General features: G+C 64.6%; 1 protein-coding gene across 13 annotated transcripts in view; it reads right to left on the bottom strand.

Annotated features, from left to right (window-relative positions):
- Window positions 1–17,369, bottom strand: part of ARHGEF10L (Rho guanine nucleotide exchange factor 10 like) — a 154,132-nt gene that overhangs the window by 60,369 nt on the left and 76,394 nt on the right. For 7 of the 13 annotated variants that reach the window (XM_043444602.1, XM_043444601.1, XM_043444606.1 and 4 more), the window contains 8 exons: window positions 16,708–16,824; window positions 13,759–13,867; window positions 11,089–11,195; window positions 8,878–8,955; window positions 7,499–7,678; window positions 6,487–6,603; window positions 5,208–5,300; window positions 4,372–4,545 (listed from right to left, as the gene is read on the bottom strand). In XM_043444602.1, the coding sequence (XP_043300537.1) occupies window positions 4,372–4,545; window positions 5,208–5,300; window positions 6,487–6,603; window positions 7,499–7,678; window positions 8,878–8,955; window positions 11,089–11,195; window positions 13,759–13,867; window positions 16,708–16,824 (975 nt within the window). Of the gene's footprint in view, window positions 1–4,371; window positions 4,546–5,207; window positions 5,301–6,486; window positions 6,604–7,498; window positions 7,679–8,877; window positions 8,956–11,088; window positions 11,196–11,898; window positions 13,535–13,758; window positions 13,868–16,707; window positions 16,825–17,369 lie in introns of those variants that run through there. The other 6 variants (XM_043444608.1, XM_043444609.1, XM_043444610.1 and 3 more) reach the window with 2 other exon arrangements.

Genomic DNA, 17,369 nt, shown 5'->3' with positions numbered 1-17,369 from the left:
AGGGCCAGGTCAACGCCAGCATCGCTCACGGACTGATCCGCAGACAGCACTGCACCAGATACCCAGGATGGTCCTTCCACGCCCAAAGGGGACTGCGACCAGGAGAGGCGGGGGTGAGGCGGGGCCACGTCCTCCACCCCTGGGGACCAGAGGCACTGACCACCAGGCCCCTCCATCCCTGCCGGCAGCAAGGCTCCGGGGCACAGAGCCACGCCCTGGCCCCGAGGCACGCCGTGGAGCCCTCGGGCCGGTGCCGGGCCGCCTGTCCACACCTCGGCCTCCTCGGCTGTCACGTGGGTGACGGCACCAAAGCTCAGGTCGCCAGGGAAACATGTGACCGGCTACGCGACCTACAGAGCCCCGGACGGGGCTCACTCAGAATTATTAAGAACTTCAAGACAACAATGGCAGAGCGTTAACCCAAATGCAGGGCCCCCTGAGTGCTGGCCCTAGGGAGCCAGCCCCACGGTGGGACACCCCGCAGATGGCCCCTGTCCCCACTGCTCACGCAGCCTCAAGCAGGCAGACTCCTGGCCCGAAGGCAAGTCCCGCTCCTCACCCTGACCTGTTGACCTGTGTCGGCCCCAGACCTTCGGGAAGGCCTCATGCGGGGCTGGGAGGGCTCTGCTGGTCAGCAAGGCAGCCCTCGGACCAAGCTGACCAGGCTGAAGACCTTCACACCTCTGGGCAGGCGTGTGCCCACCCCAGGCGGACACCAGCCAGCACGGGACCGGGATCAGAGCCAGGGACCCACGGAAAACACGTCTTTGCTAAGAAGGGACTTTGCGGAGGAAGAAGAGTGTTCAGCCAAGTTCATTCCCAAAGCCAAGCACATTCTCACAAGAGCCACCCCCGTCCTCCCCATCCTCGCAAGGAAAAGGGCAGATCACCCCAAAACCTCTCCCGGAGAGAACACCCTGCCATCCTCTGAAGAACCATGTCTCTCCGGGCAGCACGGAACCCTGAGCAGCTCCACATGCCACTAGAGAGCCCACGTCTCCTTTCACCAGCTCGAGGGTCCCAAGGCCCCCCATTCCCGGATGAGGGGACAGAGACCCCCATGGCAAAGCGGCCTGCCGAGACCCCCTGCTGGCTGAGCAGCAGGGCAGGCTGGAGCCGGGCCACACGCACTGTCTTCAGTGCGAGGCAGCTGGCCGCACACCCGCCAGGTCTGGGCTGGGGGTGAGAGGAGTCAGGGAAAGGCCCGTGGCTCCCAACACACGCACACACAAAAAAATTTCAGGGTCCCCCAGGGGTCCCCCCATTACTGCAAAGGCTGGGCTCCCCCACCTCACAACTTCCACCACCCAGCTGACCACCGGCTTGTGAAAACACAGCTGGGACCCTGAGGATAGCGGGCCCCAGAAAAGACAGCCACATGTGCCGTGACCCAGAACGTGGGACAGGAAAGTCCCCTGCCTTCTGGCAACCACCCTCCTGCCACTTAAGCAGATAAAAAAAAAGACAAACGAACGCTCGGATATTGCACAAGCAGCCCCCGCGGCCAGCTCCTGAGCAGGCACATTTTGAAACGGCCGACCGGTTCCGCTCCGGGCACGCCCGGTTTCGCTTCCACTTCTCTCTGGGGGGCGGGCGGCGAGGGGACAGCGCCGGCTCAGAGCGGCCGAGACCACGCCGGGGGCCAGCTCCCCCGCCAGAGAAGGCGCGGTGTGCAGCCACCGACACCACCCTGAACGCATCCCGCACGGCCACATGACGATGGGGGACTCGGGCCCGGGCTGTCAGGCCGTCTCCCAACACCAGACGGGTCTCCCTGACCTCCAGCCAGAGGCCACTGCTCCTGCGGCCTGGGTGTCCCCCAGTGGCCAGAGGGGAGGGGAGCACAGCTCTTTCTCGAGCCTAGGTGTAAAGAGAATTCCCCCAGGTGACTGCACAGGTGTGTGAACCGAAGCAAGAGAAGCCCTCACGGTCACAGAAGAGGAGCGCAAGCAGGAGACAGAAGAAGGCGCTTCTCGAGCGGACTGGGCCGAAGTCACGTGCCTGAGAGGCGTTCCGAATTAGAAGGCTGGGGGGAGCCCCGCCCGGAGGGATGCCCCCACCCTGGAGGCCCACCCTGGGCACCCCTGGGGAGGGGGCTCCTCTCCTGCCCTATCTTTTCCTCCCAGCTCTATCCTCCTGGAACGGGTGAAGCAAACCCAGCTGCCAGAAGGTAACTTCAGGGGAAAGACCCGGATGGGGGCTGAGGGGCGCGGGCACCTGCTACTTGGGTGACTGGCCCTGCGTGAGAAGGTGGGCCAGGATGCCAGCTCTTCCAACCCTTCAAGAAGATGAACGAGTCTAAATTTTGTGGGACACTTCTCCATTTCTAAATGCTGGCAACCAATTTCATCTCCTTAAAAGTCCTGTGTGGGCCTGAGTACACTTGTGCAGCCTGAATTTGGCCTGAGGTGGGACCGTCTTAAGATGCAGGACCCCGAAGCTTAGAACACCTTGTCCTGGCCCTGCTCCACGGGCCTGCAGTACAGGTCAGAGAGCATCACAGGCTATAAAGCGCCGGCCACGTGGGGAGGGCCGCGGTACTCATGGTGACGCTCGACAAACATTAGAAAGCTCTTCCCCTGTGGCTGAAATCCCACTGACCTTAGTCACCGGCCTGAGTTCTGCTTTTGGGGGCACAGAGCCAGGAGGCTCCCAGTTTCTCCCCCGGGTGATCTGAATACCTTCCTGTGACCCTACGCGATGTCCCTTCCCCAGGGAACAACTGTTGTTCTTGCCAAGTGCCCTGGGGTGTGGTCACCTCCCTGCAAACCATCAGGGCCAAATCCCACCCTCTACTGAGTGAAAGGGGGCGGAGCCCGGGGTGGGGGACCTCCCAGATGTGGGTGCAGCTGCAAGATGTGTGTGCCACAAGCCGCCAAGGAGACACAGGACTGAAGTTCCCCGGCGGGTGACTCCGGGAGGGGACTGATTCTCTCTGTGTTTTACAAACAGGGTTCTCCAGGGACCTCCCAGAATCCACCTACCAACACAGTGGACACAGGTTCAATCCCTGGTCCAGGAAGACTCCACACGCCTGGGAGCACCTAAGCCTGTACACCACAACTGCTGAGCGCCACGTTTTAGGGCCACGAGCCGCAGCTACTGAAGCCTCATGTCCCAGGGCCCACGAGCCGCGACCACTGAGCCCTGGAACCACAACCACTGAAGCCTCATGTCCCAGGGCCCAAGAGCCGCGACCACGGAGCCCTGGAACCACAGCCACTGAAGCCTCATGTCCCAGGGCCCAAGAGCCGCAACCACGGAGCCCTGGAACCACAGCCACTGAAGCCTGTGTGTCCCAGGGCCCACGAGCCGTGACCACTGAGCCTGTGAGCTGTCTCTACTGAAATCCAAGGACCCAGAGCCTGTGCCCACAAGAGAAGCCCCCACAATGAGAGCCCATGCACCACAACAAAGAGTAGCCCCTCCTCGCTGCAAATTAAAAAAAAAAACCCACAAAAAAGCAAAGAATACCCATCGAAGCCAAAAATAAAATAGATAAATAACAGTTTAAAAAACAGGGTTCTCTAATAGACTCATCTGAAGTGTTAAGATTTTTTTTGCTAGAATGTTTCTAAGTTGCAATCTCAAAATATGGCATGGATTTTTTTTTTTTTTTTTTTTGGTCTTTCTTCTTAAAACGTAACACTACTAATGACAACGCCACCTTGCATTAAGGACTCTGGGTCTGCCACTTTGCCAGTGTTCTCCTTGGCCTTGCAGAAACCCTGAGAGTCAGGCGCTGTCCAACTCCTTTCAGAGGAAGGTTTCAGAGGAAGCAACTGAGGTTCAGAGAGTTGGGTGAGTCCCCACAGTAAACACCAGTGGCAAAATCCGGATTCACACCCAGACTCTGCCTCCACGGCCCAGTGGTTTAAACATAATACTAGGCTATCATTTCTGGCGTCCTTACTGGCAATTCTACAGATAAACAAAATCAGCTTTTATCCTAACAATGCCTGAGTAGTAAACTAATGTGAGGGTGGCCGGGAGGGGGTCTAGTCAAGACTGCTCCTCGGGACTTCCCTGGAGGTCCAGGGGCTAAGAAGCCGCCTGCCGATGCATGGGATGCGGGTTAGACCCCTGGTCTGGGAAGACCCCAAAGGCCACGGGGCAACTGAGCCCACGCCCCCGAGAGCCCGTGCCCCAAAACAAGAGAAGCCTCCATGCCGCAACCAGAGAAAGCCCACAGGAAAACAAAGACCCAGCACTGTCAAAATAAATAAATAAATGTTAGGGGAGAAAAAAAGACTTATCCTCATGGTAAGGTCTGCAGACCCCAGAGGAGCAAGGAGCCACCCCTGTCGGCCACCCAGAGGCTCTGAGAGGCGGGGCGGCGGGAGGCGGGTGGCGGGCGGGGGCCGCACCCACCTTGTTGAGGCTGCTGCGGTCGCTAATGCTCTTGGTCAGCTGCTGGATCTCGGCCACCTGGTCGGCCAGCCGCTTCTGCTCGTTGAGCTTCTCAGCCAGCGTCTCCAGCTCCGTGAGGGCCAGCTGAAGCGACAGTCTGTCCGGATGGCCCCTGGGCGTGTTCTTCAGCATGTCCTGTGGGGGCCCAGGGGGAGCCAGGACTGAGACCCCCACCCCAGCAGACCCTCAGCCTCTATGGTCCCCGCAGAGACCCGGCCGGACAGGGACCCAGCTGGGAGCCCGGGGAGCCGGGGCCTGGCAGGGAGCAAGGCCCCGAGAAACAGCCACCGCGTGAGAACGTGAAGTCACGCGACTGGGGGGACCCAGCCTGGCCCCAGTGACAGAGAGAGCACGGAGACGACACCCACTGCTGCCGCTGTCCGCTCTGAGGACGGGGAAAGACGCTGCTGGGGCCCTCCGGGGGCTCACCTCCTGCCCAGAGACCCCCGGCAATTGGGGGGCTGATGCTCCCTCGGGAAGCCTGGAGCACCCAGACCAAAGCCCTCACAGGCCTCTCCCCCCTGCCAGGAGCCCCGAGGGCACTGGGGTTCCATGTGCCCCCCACTGTCGTGGGTGACTGTCCGCACCCATCACCGGGTTTCCACCAGCGGAGGGAAAGGACGTGGTCGCACTGAATGGGCTCCACCCCGGGGGCGAGGAAAGCAGGGCTAGGGGCCGAGACCCTGCCCACCCTGCACGGCCTACGCGAGGGCTGTGGGTGCCGGGGCAGAGCCAGGCCTCCACCCCGACCCCTCCAGGCATGCGCCCGCCCCGGCCGCCAGAACCCGCTGGGGTACCTGCAGCAGAAGGATGAACTGCGGGAACCTCTGGATGGGCTTCACCATCAGCCCGTAGAGCGTGACGCGGTCAGGGCTGCAAACCTGGCGTCTCTGTTGGGGGAGGGGGTGTCACTCACTGAGCGCCCCGCGCGGGGGCCCTGCTCCCAGACACAGTGTGCAGACCCGGGCTCCCCTCCCCAGGACGCTGGCTGGCCTCGGGCCCGAGGGAAGAGCAAGGGAGGCCCCCAGGTCCGCAGCCAGGGGTCCCTGCCTCCATGGGGGCCCCCAGCACAGCCCCGCAGCCTCGGGGGCCTGGAGGACCACGTTAAGGTCTCTGGGCTAAAAGTGTAATAACTAGGACCTTCAGCCATTTGTTCAAGAGGTCAGGCCTCTGGAAGGAGCTGAGACCACCTTTCCCTCCACATAAAGTAAAGTGAACGGGCCTGGGCCAGGGTGGGGTGGGCACGGGGCTTCTCACTGTCCTGGGTCTCCCTTCTGTCTCCACCACGCCACCCACACACCTATCACCTTGACACCTCGGCCCCTGCAACCCAGGGACGTCCCCACCGGCCTCCACTTCCATCTGCGTCCACCCAAAGCTCAGCGGCACCCCACTGCCTGCACTATGACATCCCAGGCCCTGGGCCTGAGGCCCAGATCTACCCGAACTGAACTCAGCAGCTCTGCGCCTCTCTCCCGGGCACCCCGTGCCCCCAGGATCCAGTTGGACTTGCCTCTGACCTTTGCCCACCGCCCTGGTGCCTGGAACACACTCTCCTGTCTCCCTGTTTCAACCCCACCATCCCCCCAGGACCCGCGTCAGATGGGACCCCGTTGAGAAAGCCCCCTGACCCTCTGGGATCTGGACTGTGGGTTTGTCTTCTGGGGCTGGGGGTCCTGGCCCACCTGTGCCCTCTGCTGGGCAGGGTCTCCGTCTGAATTATGACCGTGCTCTAAGGAGAGGGGGCTACTCCACGTGACCCCACAGCGCCGAGGCCCACCTGAAGACCCACCCAAGCCCAGCCCCTATCAGCAAGATGTCACGGTTCCCCTTCTTCCAGTCAAAGCTCCAGATCCCAAGTGGCTTATGAACCCTCTAATTCTCGATCACCCCCTTAGGGGGCGGGGAGCAGAGGCTCATCTTCTCCCAGGGGACTGGGGATGCCCCAGAGGAAAGAAGAGAGGTGTCTGGACCAGAGAAACGGTGGGCAGCGGCCCCCCCTCCTGAGAAGCCTCCCTGCCTCCCGCCACAGCCGGGGCTCCATTGGGAGGGGCCCCAGACCACCCGCAAGCCCACCTTGAGGAACTCGAGGAAGGCGGGCTTGGTGAGACAGGCCTTCTTGATGATGGACATGGCGTTGGTGAAGTTGTTCACGTAATCACTGTACACGTCTAGCACCATGGACTTGGAGAACTGGAACGGGCAGGGGTGCCGCCAGAGGGTCACATCCAGGCGAGGGGGCCGGCGGGCGGCACCCCCACCCTCCCCGCCGGCCACAGCCCTCCCCTCCAGGGGGCTCTTGGCTAGCCTGGAGGTCAGGAAACCTGTCGCCCAGTGAGGGCAGCGGACAGGGCGCAGAGGCGCAGACCCCAGGTCACGGGGGGCAGGCGGCGGTGCCCGGGGGCTGGGCTGCGGGCAGAGGGGGCGGCGGGCCTGTGCTCCACGCACCCCCACCCCCGAGCCCCGCCACCGAGGACGGCGCTCCCCGGCCGAGCCACGGACGCACCGACCAGGGCGCTGGGCTCTCACAACGGTACTTTCTGCCTTTAACCCAATTGCCTAGAAGACGTCAACGCAGGCTTCGCCAACCCGACCCTCTCTCACCCCCGGCATCTCTCTGGGGCCCACAGACGCCGTTTCAGAAGCCTACAATCCTCTCCTTCCACAGATGGGGAGCTGAGCCCAGAGACAGCGCGAGCTTGCAGGGGGCGCTGGGAACAGGCAGATCTCCGGGCGCACGGCCCATCGGGCCTGCCCTGACGCCCCTGGGGGTCCTCCGGGGCCGGGCCCGGCCCTGTGTGAGCGCTCCGCGGGAGACTTGAGAATGGGCTAGGTGGCTGCCCACAGCGGCCAGCCTCCTGGGGGCGAGCAGTGAGCAAACGCCGGCCGGGAGACGTCTGCAAGGACACGCGGCGCGGCGGCGCGCCCTCCCCGGCTTAGGCCGGCCGACTCGGGCGCTGCCGCCCTCGGACCCCGCTGGCGTGGACACGGGGAGCAGGGAGAGCAGCAGGCTGGCCTGAGAGACGGCCCGTGAGGGCCGCGGTGTGCGCCGCGACGGGCCGGGGGGCGGGGGCTTGGGGACACCTACCGAAGCCACGAAGAGGTCGCCGATCTTCTCGGTGGAGTCCCACTCGGCCACGCGGGAGGACAGGGCGATCTGGAACATGGAGTGGCAGTGCAGGATCTCCTTCACGCGGAAGAACACCGCCCGGCACTTGCGCGCGCTCAGCGCCTTGGGCTCCATCTCCATTAGGGGGTTGCGGTAATCCTGCGGCCAGGAGCAGGCGGGCGGGTGAGCGCCCCAAGGCCCGCCCCCCACTGCCCTCAGGGACCCCGGGGCGCGACCGAGCAGAACTCCGCGGACCTTCCTGCCGCCGAGAGCACTCGGCCCGCGCTCCTCACCCGGCCTGGACGGGTCTCCGCGAACGCAGCACTCCTGAGCCTTCCGCCCGTCCACAGCCCACCCCCGTGACTTCAGTGGGAAGCTGGGTTTGGGGGAGACGCTGCCTGCAGGGGGCGCCATGGAGGCAGGCCCCAGGGGCTGGCCCGGATCGGCTCTGCCCACCACTGAGCCAGTCTGCCCGACGGAGCAGTGGCAGAGACGTCACAGCGAGACCGAGAGCCACGGTCTCCAGCCGGCTTTGTCAGAAACACGGGGTATCCTGTCTCCACCTGCCCGGGGTCTGGGCCCCTCCGCTGTGGATCCAGACTCGGCAGGGGAAGCAAGAGTGTTCCGAGCATCCTCCCACCCCAACAATGCCCCTCCCCGGGGTCCTTACAGACAGCCCACAACATGGCGGAACAGTCACTGTTTCAGGAATGTAAACCAAACAGACCAGGCCGGCACACCTTGGTCATGCAAGGCTCTCCTCAGCAGCTCCTGGGCATTCTGATGGCAAGGGAGGGGGTGAGCCCGACACCCCATCCCAGGAGCTCTGAGACAATGGGGAGCTGTGGCCCCGCCCCAGGGATCCCAGAGGGATGAGGACGCAGGATCTATTCTGGGCACCAGAGGGACCACAGTCTCCCGTCCAGGCCTGGGGGCTCAGATGGTAGAGAATCTGCCTGCGGTGCAGGAGACCTGAGTTAGATCTCTGGATCGGGGCGATCCCCTGTAGGAGGGCATGGCCACCCAGTATTCTTGCCTGGAGAATCCCATGGACAGAGGAGCCTGGAGGGCTGCAGTCCATGGAGTCACAAAGAGTCGGACACGACTGCGTGCCCTTCGGTTTTCGCTCTCAGGCCCACGGGACAGATCTCATCTCACTGAACCCCAACGTCATTTCAGAAAACCCAGTCATCCCGTGCACTGAGGCACCTGAAATTCGCAGTGTCCCTCATTCGGAGGTCCTGCTGTCCCCATAGAAACACTGGCTTTTGGTGCCTTCCCTTGAAAACTGCCCACAGCCCCCAAACACTCCTTGTAACACGGCCCTCGAGGGGCTCCTGAAGCCCCTGGAGTCGTACCTGGAGGACCCGCTTCAGAGAGTCCACGTAGCTGCCCTCGCTCTGGACGATGGAGCCGAGGATGTGCCTCCGGACCACCTGCTCAGGCAGAGAGCACAGTCAGCACCCGTGCCAAGGACGCCAGTGGAGCGCGGGCGGGGCACCCGGAGACGGGGAGAGGCGTCACAGCCAGCGGAGCAGCAGGAAGTCGTCTCTCCCAGAGCCACCCCTGGACCACTGGATTCTGGCGGCTGGCACCACCTCCCAGAGCCCCGGCCCAGCCCAGACAGATGCCCGAGCTCCCCAGATGGCAGCATGAGGTCCGGGGGCGCGGGGACTGCAGGGTCCTGCCCGGCCTGTGCACTCCCATCCAGGGATGGGGAGCCACCTCGCTCCTCCACGGGGCGGGAGGCCTCCTCCACCTCTGGCCCACCCTTGTACAGAGCTCCTTCTTAGAACTGAAATCTCAGCTCCTGCCACTTACAGATCCAATCCTTAACCGATCCCTCTCCCAGGAGACAGTCCTGAGGGTGTCCTCCCACCTGCTCAAGCGGACTCTGCTTCAGGCTAAACATCCCAGCCCTTCCCTTCCCCTCTCCCCCCATCTCTCAGCCCAAATCATGCCTCCCCCAGGGGCGGCCCAACCAGCGCCCGCTCAGGAAGCCCTCACGTGGACACAGCAGCACACGGGGGCGGGGGCCTTTGCTGCACCCTGGAGTCGCGTGGCTTCCACCCCGGACACTCTGAATTGCTCTGGGGTGCCACCTGGCTAGCGGGGCTTTTTAAGCCTCCCGCGTGACCCCACTGTGCAGCAAAGCTGGGACAGGGCCCAAGAAAGGTGTCGTAGGCGAGAGGTGTCTTGGCCCGGGGCCGGGAGGGTGACCGACCCCCACCACGCCCCCGAGCCGTCCTGAGCACGGCGGTGCAGGTGCCCCCCACCACCATCCGCCTCCTCCCTCCCCGCGCTGGGGCACCCTGTGCCTCTCTTCCCACCGCCGTGCCTGGCCTGGGCCTGACTGTGCCCCTCAGGCTGTCTGACGAGCCAGCCGCCGCCCTTCAAGCTGCCCTGCAAACGGACGCTCTGTCCAGGACTCCCGGCTCCCAGGGGCGCCCAGAGCAACCCTCGGCCTCCGCCTGCTGACGTGGGGGGCGGTCCTGTGCCCCACAGGCGGCCAGCAGTACCCCTGGCCTCTCTCCAGTAGACTCCAGGGGCCCCACCCCCAGCGGTGAGCACCAAAGCATCACCAGACACGGCCAAACATCCCCTGGGGGGCGAAATCACCTCCACCGAGAGCCACTGGCCTGGAGCAACTAACATCGCTGCTCCAAGAGATGCAAGAGGCTCCCGACCCGGCCGACGCCAGAAAGGGGAAGCCCGGCTTCTGGGCGGGCAGTCTGGGGTCCCGCCCGGCTCTGAGCTCTGACGGTGACTCACTGCACAAGGGATGAGGCTGGGGGCCACCGCCCCGATGCTGCCAGGGTCCCAGTAGGAGAAAGAGGGAAGGAAGGAGGCAGACAGGCTCCCGAGAGAGAGGTGTGGCCGAATCTCTCATTTTCAAAAGGGGTGCGAAGTCAGGATGTCCTGCCAACGCCAAATCGGCCAATTGCTCCATGCGTTTGCCGCCCCGATGTGTCTTGCTCAGAGTCCTCGTGACCAGAGGGAGGTAGGGGTCACCCCCCGGCCTCGGGGAGGGGAAAACCAGCCATGGGGAGGGCCTCGGTCATGGCTCTGCCACAGGGTCCCAGGGCACGGGTGCCCCGATCTCGATGTGACCCTCCGGGAGGAGGAAGACACACACCCAAGAGCCAGGCTCCTGGGAAACCCGCAGTGACTCTGGGGTCTGAACTGATGACAGGCGGGCAGACAGGGGGCCAGGCGCCCCCAGGGTCCCCTCCGAGCTGGGTGAGCTCGATGCTGCCCAGCCCTCTCCTGACTGCAGGCCTTTTCTTCAGACACCTTCGTTCTTTTGCAGGAGCTGCTCTGGTGGCCTCGGGGCTGGGCGGCGACGATGCCGGGGGCAGCCCCGCCCCACCCAGCACAGCAGCGCCAACCCACAGGGTCCAGCGCGGCCAGCCTGTGCGGCGGGTTGAGTGGGGTCCCAGGAGGCCCCTTCCCAGCTGGGCTCTGCCACTGACCGTCGCCTCCCCTTCCAGACCCAGACAGGCGCAGTCCCAGGCAGCAGGCTGGGACCCGCTGTCCCACCCCCCAGGGACACCCACGCCCCCACAGACCTGCTGCGGGGTCAGGCCATCCGGCATGGGGCCCAGCTCCGGGGCTGGGGGTTTGATGTCCGAAACGCTGACCTCCAGAAGCCCCATGTCCTCCTCCTCCGAGTCACCTGGAAAGGGAGGTGGGCTGGTGACGTGTGCCGGGTGAGAAGGACGCACCTGCTCAGACTCCAGGAGCCGGAGCCATGCCCCCTGCAGACCAGCGTCCTGGGAAGAGCAGCTCCTCGGAGCGGCTCGGAGGGTGACGGCCCTCCTCACATCCCCTGGGGGATGCCCGCCTGGACACAGAGGTGAAGGGCGATGGAGCGAGGGGGGAGAAGGCCACAGGGGCTCAGCTCTCAGGACCCACCCTGCCGAGTCCCTGTCCTTGCTCAGAGCCACCCGCCTCTGCCTGCCAGAGGCCAGGCCACCCATGTCCCCATCACCAGGCACTAAAAATAGTTTTCTTCTGGACGCCGAAAAGAGGGAAGAAAGCAAGCCCTGAGAACAAGCTGTTTGGCTCTGTGTTTTCATCTCCCCCCCCCCCAAAAAAGAGATCCAAAAGGGAAAAGGCTCAGCTGGAGTCCAGCAGGGGACGCGGACGCAAGTGGGGGCGGCTCTTCAAGGGCAGAGCTGGGCAGGCAGAGGCTCAGGCAGAGAGGCAGAGTCAGGCAGAGCGCAGGCCCCAAGTGGCGGACACCGGCCCGGGGACACGGGACCCCGCGGCCTGCGGCCCTGGGAGCCGGGTCAGCAGCCAGAGTGGCAGGAGGCGGCGCCGGGGAAGCAGGAGGAAAGGTGCCCGGGGCAGGGCGGGGACGGGCTGGCCGGCCTTACCTGAGCAGGAGACGGAGGAGGAGGAGGAGGAGGACGGGCCACGCCCGGCCGTGGGGGGGTGGGCGCGGGGGAGGGCCCCCTGCCCGGCCCACATGGCCCCCTGGGCCCGGCCCCGCACCCAGCCAGGCCGCCCAGCCCGCGGCTTCCTCTTCCCCCACGCGCCCCGGGGGAACATTCTTGGCTGGTGATCCGAGCCGGCCGCGGCTATTAATAACGCCTCTGGTGGGAGGGTCACTTTAGGAAAGGCTCCGGGCTCGCAGGCGGGGTGGGGAGGGCCCCGGGATGGGGCAGGCGACCAGGGACCGTTCTGGCCAGCCAGCCTGCCCGCCCCGTCCCGGCTCCGGCCCAGCCCAGCGTTCCCTCCCTGATCGGGGCCGGGGCTTCCTGCAGCACATGCCGTGGCGGGATTAAGCCCGTTTCACAGATGAGGGGAAGGACCAGGCGAGGCCAGGAGGCCGTGGCACCAGGGTGGCAGCCAGGTCACCGAGACGCTGTCCCAGCACCAAACGCCTGCTTGCTGGGGCTCCGCCGGGAAGAAGGCCTGACACGCGGGGCGGGCAGCTGTGCTGGGTTCTTCCCACGTACCGCTCAGTCATCTCCCCGAGGCCCCCCGACACACAGGCCCGATCAGCCCCAACGTACAGACGAGGAAGCCGAGCCACAGGGAGGCCCATGTGCACAGATTTCAGGAGGGTGCGGGGCCTCACCGTCCTCCTTGGCGTGGACGCCTGTGCTTACGGGGCCCTGAGGAAGGTGCGGGGCCTCACCGTCCTCCTTGGCGTGGACGCCTGTGCTCACCGGGCCCTGAGCCCTCACCCCGGCCTCACTCCAGCCAGAGGAAGCCTCTTCCGTCCCCTCCACGCCTGTGTGTCCCCAGGCAAGACACTCACCCACTCTGTGTCTGTTCCCTCATGTCCAGGTGGGAACAGGACAGCCCTCCGCACCAGTTTGGTGCTTATAAGGATTGAATGAGAAGCTGTAAAGCTCTTAGCAGAGCGCCTGGCATCCCAACAGACGCTCCACAAACACTGACTTCCTGACCGTCTCGTCCTCCCCACCTCCGGAGCGTCGCCCACGCGGCTCCTCGGCCAGGAGCGCCCGTCCCCCCCCCGTGCCCTGCCCGAGAGACCTGGGTCCCCTTCTCCTCTGCTCTCAGCCCCGATCTTTCATTCCCACATTCCAGACTCACTTCCCCCAGGCTCCCACCATGGTACCCCGCGGAGCAGCTGGTCACTTCCTGTTGACACGCCCGCCTCCCGCAGTGTACCAGGCGCTCCTGGAGGCGACTCGGCTAACAGCGTCCCTGCACTCAGCAGGGAGCAGGGCACTTAGCAGGCTTTCCATAAATGTCGGCAGGTGGAGAGAGGGGTGAGTGGACAAAGGCACGTTCAAAGATGAGGTCGGGAGGGACTTCCCCGCTGGCTCAGCGGTTAAGACGTGGTGCTCCCCAGGCCAGGGGCCAGGGTTCGATCCCTGGGCAGGGAACTAGATCCTGCAAGCCCCAACTAAAGCTCCCAGGAGCTGCAACTAAAAAAAGATCCAGCTCGCTGAGAGGAAGACCTCACAGGAGTCAACGAGGATCCCTCATGCCACAACTAAGACCCAGCTGAGCCAGATAATAAATATTGAAAAAAAAAGCAATGATGAGGCTAGGTGAGTGTGAGAGGCAGGAGGCCCAGGGCAGGGACGCTGAAGGGAGAGGCCCACGGTCCCCAGGAGAGACAGGGCCCCCTGCCGGAGCCTGGGAAACAAGCTGGCGCCTGTGGGGACCAGGCCCAGGCCCCCCATCAGAGGCGCCCAGACGCCCGGCGACCTCACCCTGCCCGCCCGCCGGCCCCGCCCCCCGCCCCGGCGCCTCACCCAGGACGTCCCTCCTGTGCAGAAAAGACACTTTGCGCATGACGGCGAGCCGCGTCTTCTCCAGCCCGTCCTTCGTCCCGCTCCTGGCCGCCTTCATGAGCTGCGTCATCTGGGCAGAGGCAGAGGGGCTCTCAGGGATGCAGGGCGGGCCTGGGGACACCCGCCACTACCCAGGGCCACCGGACCGGGCTACACACGCGGGGAGCCCAGAGTGGCCCCCCCCCCAGGGTGCTGGCAGCTGAGGCCAAGGGCGGGGCCACCCCAAGGCCTCCAGGGAAGGGGCTCACGTCGCGGGGGGCTCCCTGGGGACTTCCTCACCCAGATTTCTCCCTTGGGGGTCCAGTTAAGGACACGGTGTGACACTGGCAAAAAGCCTCGAGGCCTGGAGTCCTAGGCCTGCCTCAAGCTCCAGCCCCGCCGCCCCCGGCTGCCCGACCCTGCACGAGACACTCAACCTCCCCGAGCCTCAGTTTCCCCCTTGAGCCCCGCCAGGGCCTGAGGACTGAACGGACAGGGTGCGGGTGAGCACGCCGACAGTAAACGGGCAGCACAGGTCCCCAGGCTCCCTTCACAGCTAACGACGACCGCAGGGGCTCCCTCCATCCCACTGGGGCACCCCCCCACCCCACCCAGACAGCCAGGCTTCTGCTGAGCCTCTGCCTGGGAACCGGGGAGGCTGGGCACCACAGAGCCGGGCACAGCTTCCCCGGGCGGGCACACGCCCAGGACGGGGGTGGCAGCCTCACCGGCACACAGAGCTATGGTCCCCTCAGCCCGACCACCTCGCCCCCCAGCGAGGCCGCTTCCCCAGTGCACGGCCAGTGCTGGAAGTTTCTGCAAGGCAATCACGCTGCCCAGCAAGGTGGCTGCCAGCCACACGTCACCACGGGGCACTCGAGAGCTGGCTGGTGCAACGGAGGACCTCAAGTCCCGGTGATGTTTAATTTTAATTAAACTTAATTAACTTAAGCGTGAAGAGGCACGTGGCCACCACAGTGGACAGTGTAGTTCTGGGAAACCCCTCCTCCCTGAAGCTCTCTGCTGAAAGTGGGGAGCACTCATCTGGGGGCCCCTGTTCTCTGCTCTCACTATCACCGTCCTCCACGCCACCTCCCGGTCCCCACGGCAGGAGCCCCGGCACTTCTCGCGGGTCTGGGCCAGGAAGGCTTGCTGAACACCCAGTGGGTGCTGAGGCTGCAGGCAGGACGGTAACCTTTCAGAACAAGGCGACTGTCTGGAAATAACCAACAGCCAGGGGGCGCTGGTGTGGGGCTGGGGAGGGAAGGGAAGTTCCCGGGCCCCTCCCTGCATCTAAATGGTTCGATTCTAGAGCAGCGATTCTCGGCCTTTTGGAGGGACTAGCGGGGGTACCATACGTGCCTGTGAGAATCTAATGAGAGAGACAGACGCTGACCCCAGAAACCGCACAGAGATGCCCATCCTCCTCTGGGGGGTCATGACTCCCAGATGGAGGTCTCTGTCCTGAGACAGGAACTGGGGGGCTGCCCTAGGGACCCCCAAAGTGGTCTTTGGGGGAACCATCAGAAGCCCTTCCTAGGCAAAAATAGAGCAATAGGCATACACGCAAGGGACATCGCTGGGTCACCCTGGCCGGCCCGGGGCCGACTCGGGGGCCAGGCCGGGAGAGCACCCAGGCCGCACAGCGCCCTCCACCACCGCACGGTGCCGAGGACGGGCCGGCCTGGGGCCGACTCGGGGGCCAGGCCGGGAGAGCATCCAGGCCGCACACCGCCCTCCACCATCGCACGGCGCCGAGGACGGGCCGGCCCGGGGCCGACTCGGGGGCCAGGCCGGGAGAGCACCCAGGCCGCACACCGCCCTCCACGCGCTCTCTGCCACCGCTGGGCTGAGGCTCCCTGAGAAGTCAGACCTGCCCCCGCCCCCAGCACAGGCTCTCAGAGGGGCTGAGTAAGGGACCTGCAAACCTTAACAGCGCCTCTCCCACTTCTCCAGAGACACCTCCGGTTCTGAGGGTTGGGCTAGGCCGCAGGACGGAGGGCGAGCCGGCTCTGACTCCTACAGACCCAGGCTCGAGTCCCGGCTCAGCTGCTGACCGCTGCTGTGACCACCAGCCACTCGCCGGCCTCACTAACGCTAATGACAGCGGTAGGATGGCGGCCTCCCGGGCGCCGGGGGAGAAAACGGTCACACACGTAACATCAGTCAGCACGCTCTGAGCTCTGGGGGGGGTGCCCAGCGTGGCGCTGGGCACCGGACTGGTCTGAGCTCATACCCCCCAGGGCCAGCACTGTTTCTGCCACCATCTCACGGGCAAGGAAACCGAAACTCAGAGAGGTCGAGAGGCCGCCCACGACCACACAGTGAGCGGGGGCGGACCTGGGACTCAGATCCAGGCCTGCAGAGCCCACGGCGCACAGTAGGTGCAGTGAGTGGGACCCACGGCCGTCAGCAGCATCACCCTTAGGCTGAAGCAGGAGTCCCAGCCAAGGAGCGGCGCTGAGGCGTCCCGCACTGGCCTCCCAACCCCGGAGCTCTCTGAGCGGCTCAGAGCAGGAGGAATGTGAAGCATCAACAAGAGTCACACGTTTAAGGTGTAACCCAGACCCACCTAGCCAGAGTCATCCCGTTTGCAGATTCCCGGGCCTTGGCCCGGATTGGCAGAATCAGGCTCTTTGCAGGTGGAGCTCAGGAATGTGTTTTTCAAAGCACCCAGGGGATTCTGAGGGCCCTGAAGTTTGAGAGCCCACCCAGGAATTCCCATAGACGGATAAGGGGTCGCTGAAGGGTGGGGAGAAAGAAAGGTGAGGACGTGGACAGGAGCAAGCCAGCCGGCGGCGTCAGACAAGGCCACAGGTGCGAGGCGCCGACAGGGCCCGGGGCTCGAGGCACCACCCCCCGCGCGCGGCCCCCGAAGCAGCAGGAAAGGCCCCGGGCGCCCCGGGACCAGGAGGGACAGGCAGACGGTACCTTACAATCGCATTTGTGCTTCAGCTCCTGCATGTCTCTCCCCCCAACTCTTAGAGCCAGGATGTCTCTCTTAGTCCTGACGCATCTCTCCTTTAGCCTAGTCAGGTCTGGAGAAAGCTGGAGCCCCGGGCAGCCAAGCAGAAGGAGCAGGTGAGGGGCAGGGCAGGCAGCAGACCAGACACGGCGACAGAGGAGAAAGGAGACTCGGGTGAGGCAGAGGAGGGACCGCGCGGGGCAGCAGGATGGGGCCTGGGGACCTGCTGCCTGGGGTCAGCTCCAGCAGCACGCAGCCCGACACGCCAGCCAGCTGGGGGCCGGGGCTCAGGAGCTGGGGGCAGGGGGGAGGGGAACAGCCCAGGCCCCTTCCCAGCGCTTAGAGGACAAGGGCTGTGTCTCCGTTATCTCCCCATCCTGGGGGCCCAGCGTGGGGCTCCTGACAGAGGAAGTTCTTGGTAAGTTTCTGAGATGGAAGGGTGGTAGGTGGCTGGATGGCTGCGTGCAGAGAGGGGTGGCTGGCTGGGTGGGCAACAGACAGATGGTAGATGAACAGGCCCACGGACGAATGGATGGACAGATAAATGGATGGATGCGAGAGCAAGTGGATACATTCAGTTGGATGATTCTACAGCTGGGCAAATGGGTAGAGGGACGAACCGATAGTC

This window comes from Cervus canadensis, chromosome 24 (assembly GCF_019320065.1).
Source record: "Cervus canadensis isolate Bull #8, Minnesota chromosome 24, ASM1932006v1, whole genome shotgun sequence".
In the NCBI taxonomy this organism is placed as follows: domain Eukaryota; kingdom Metazoa; phylum Chordata; class Mammalia; order Artiodactyla; family Cervidae; genus Cervus; species Cervus canadensis.
The sequence above is the reverse complement of the archived record's forward strand: the minus strand, read 5'-3'. Positions and strand labels throughout refer to the sequence as shown.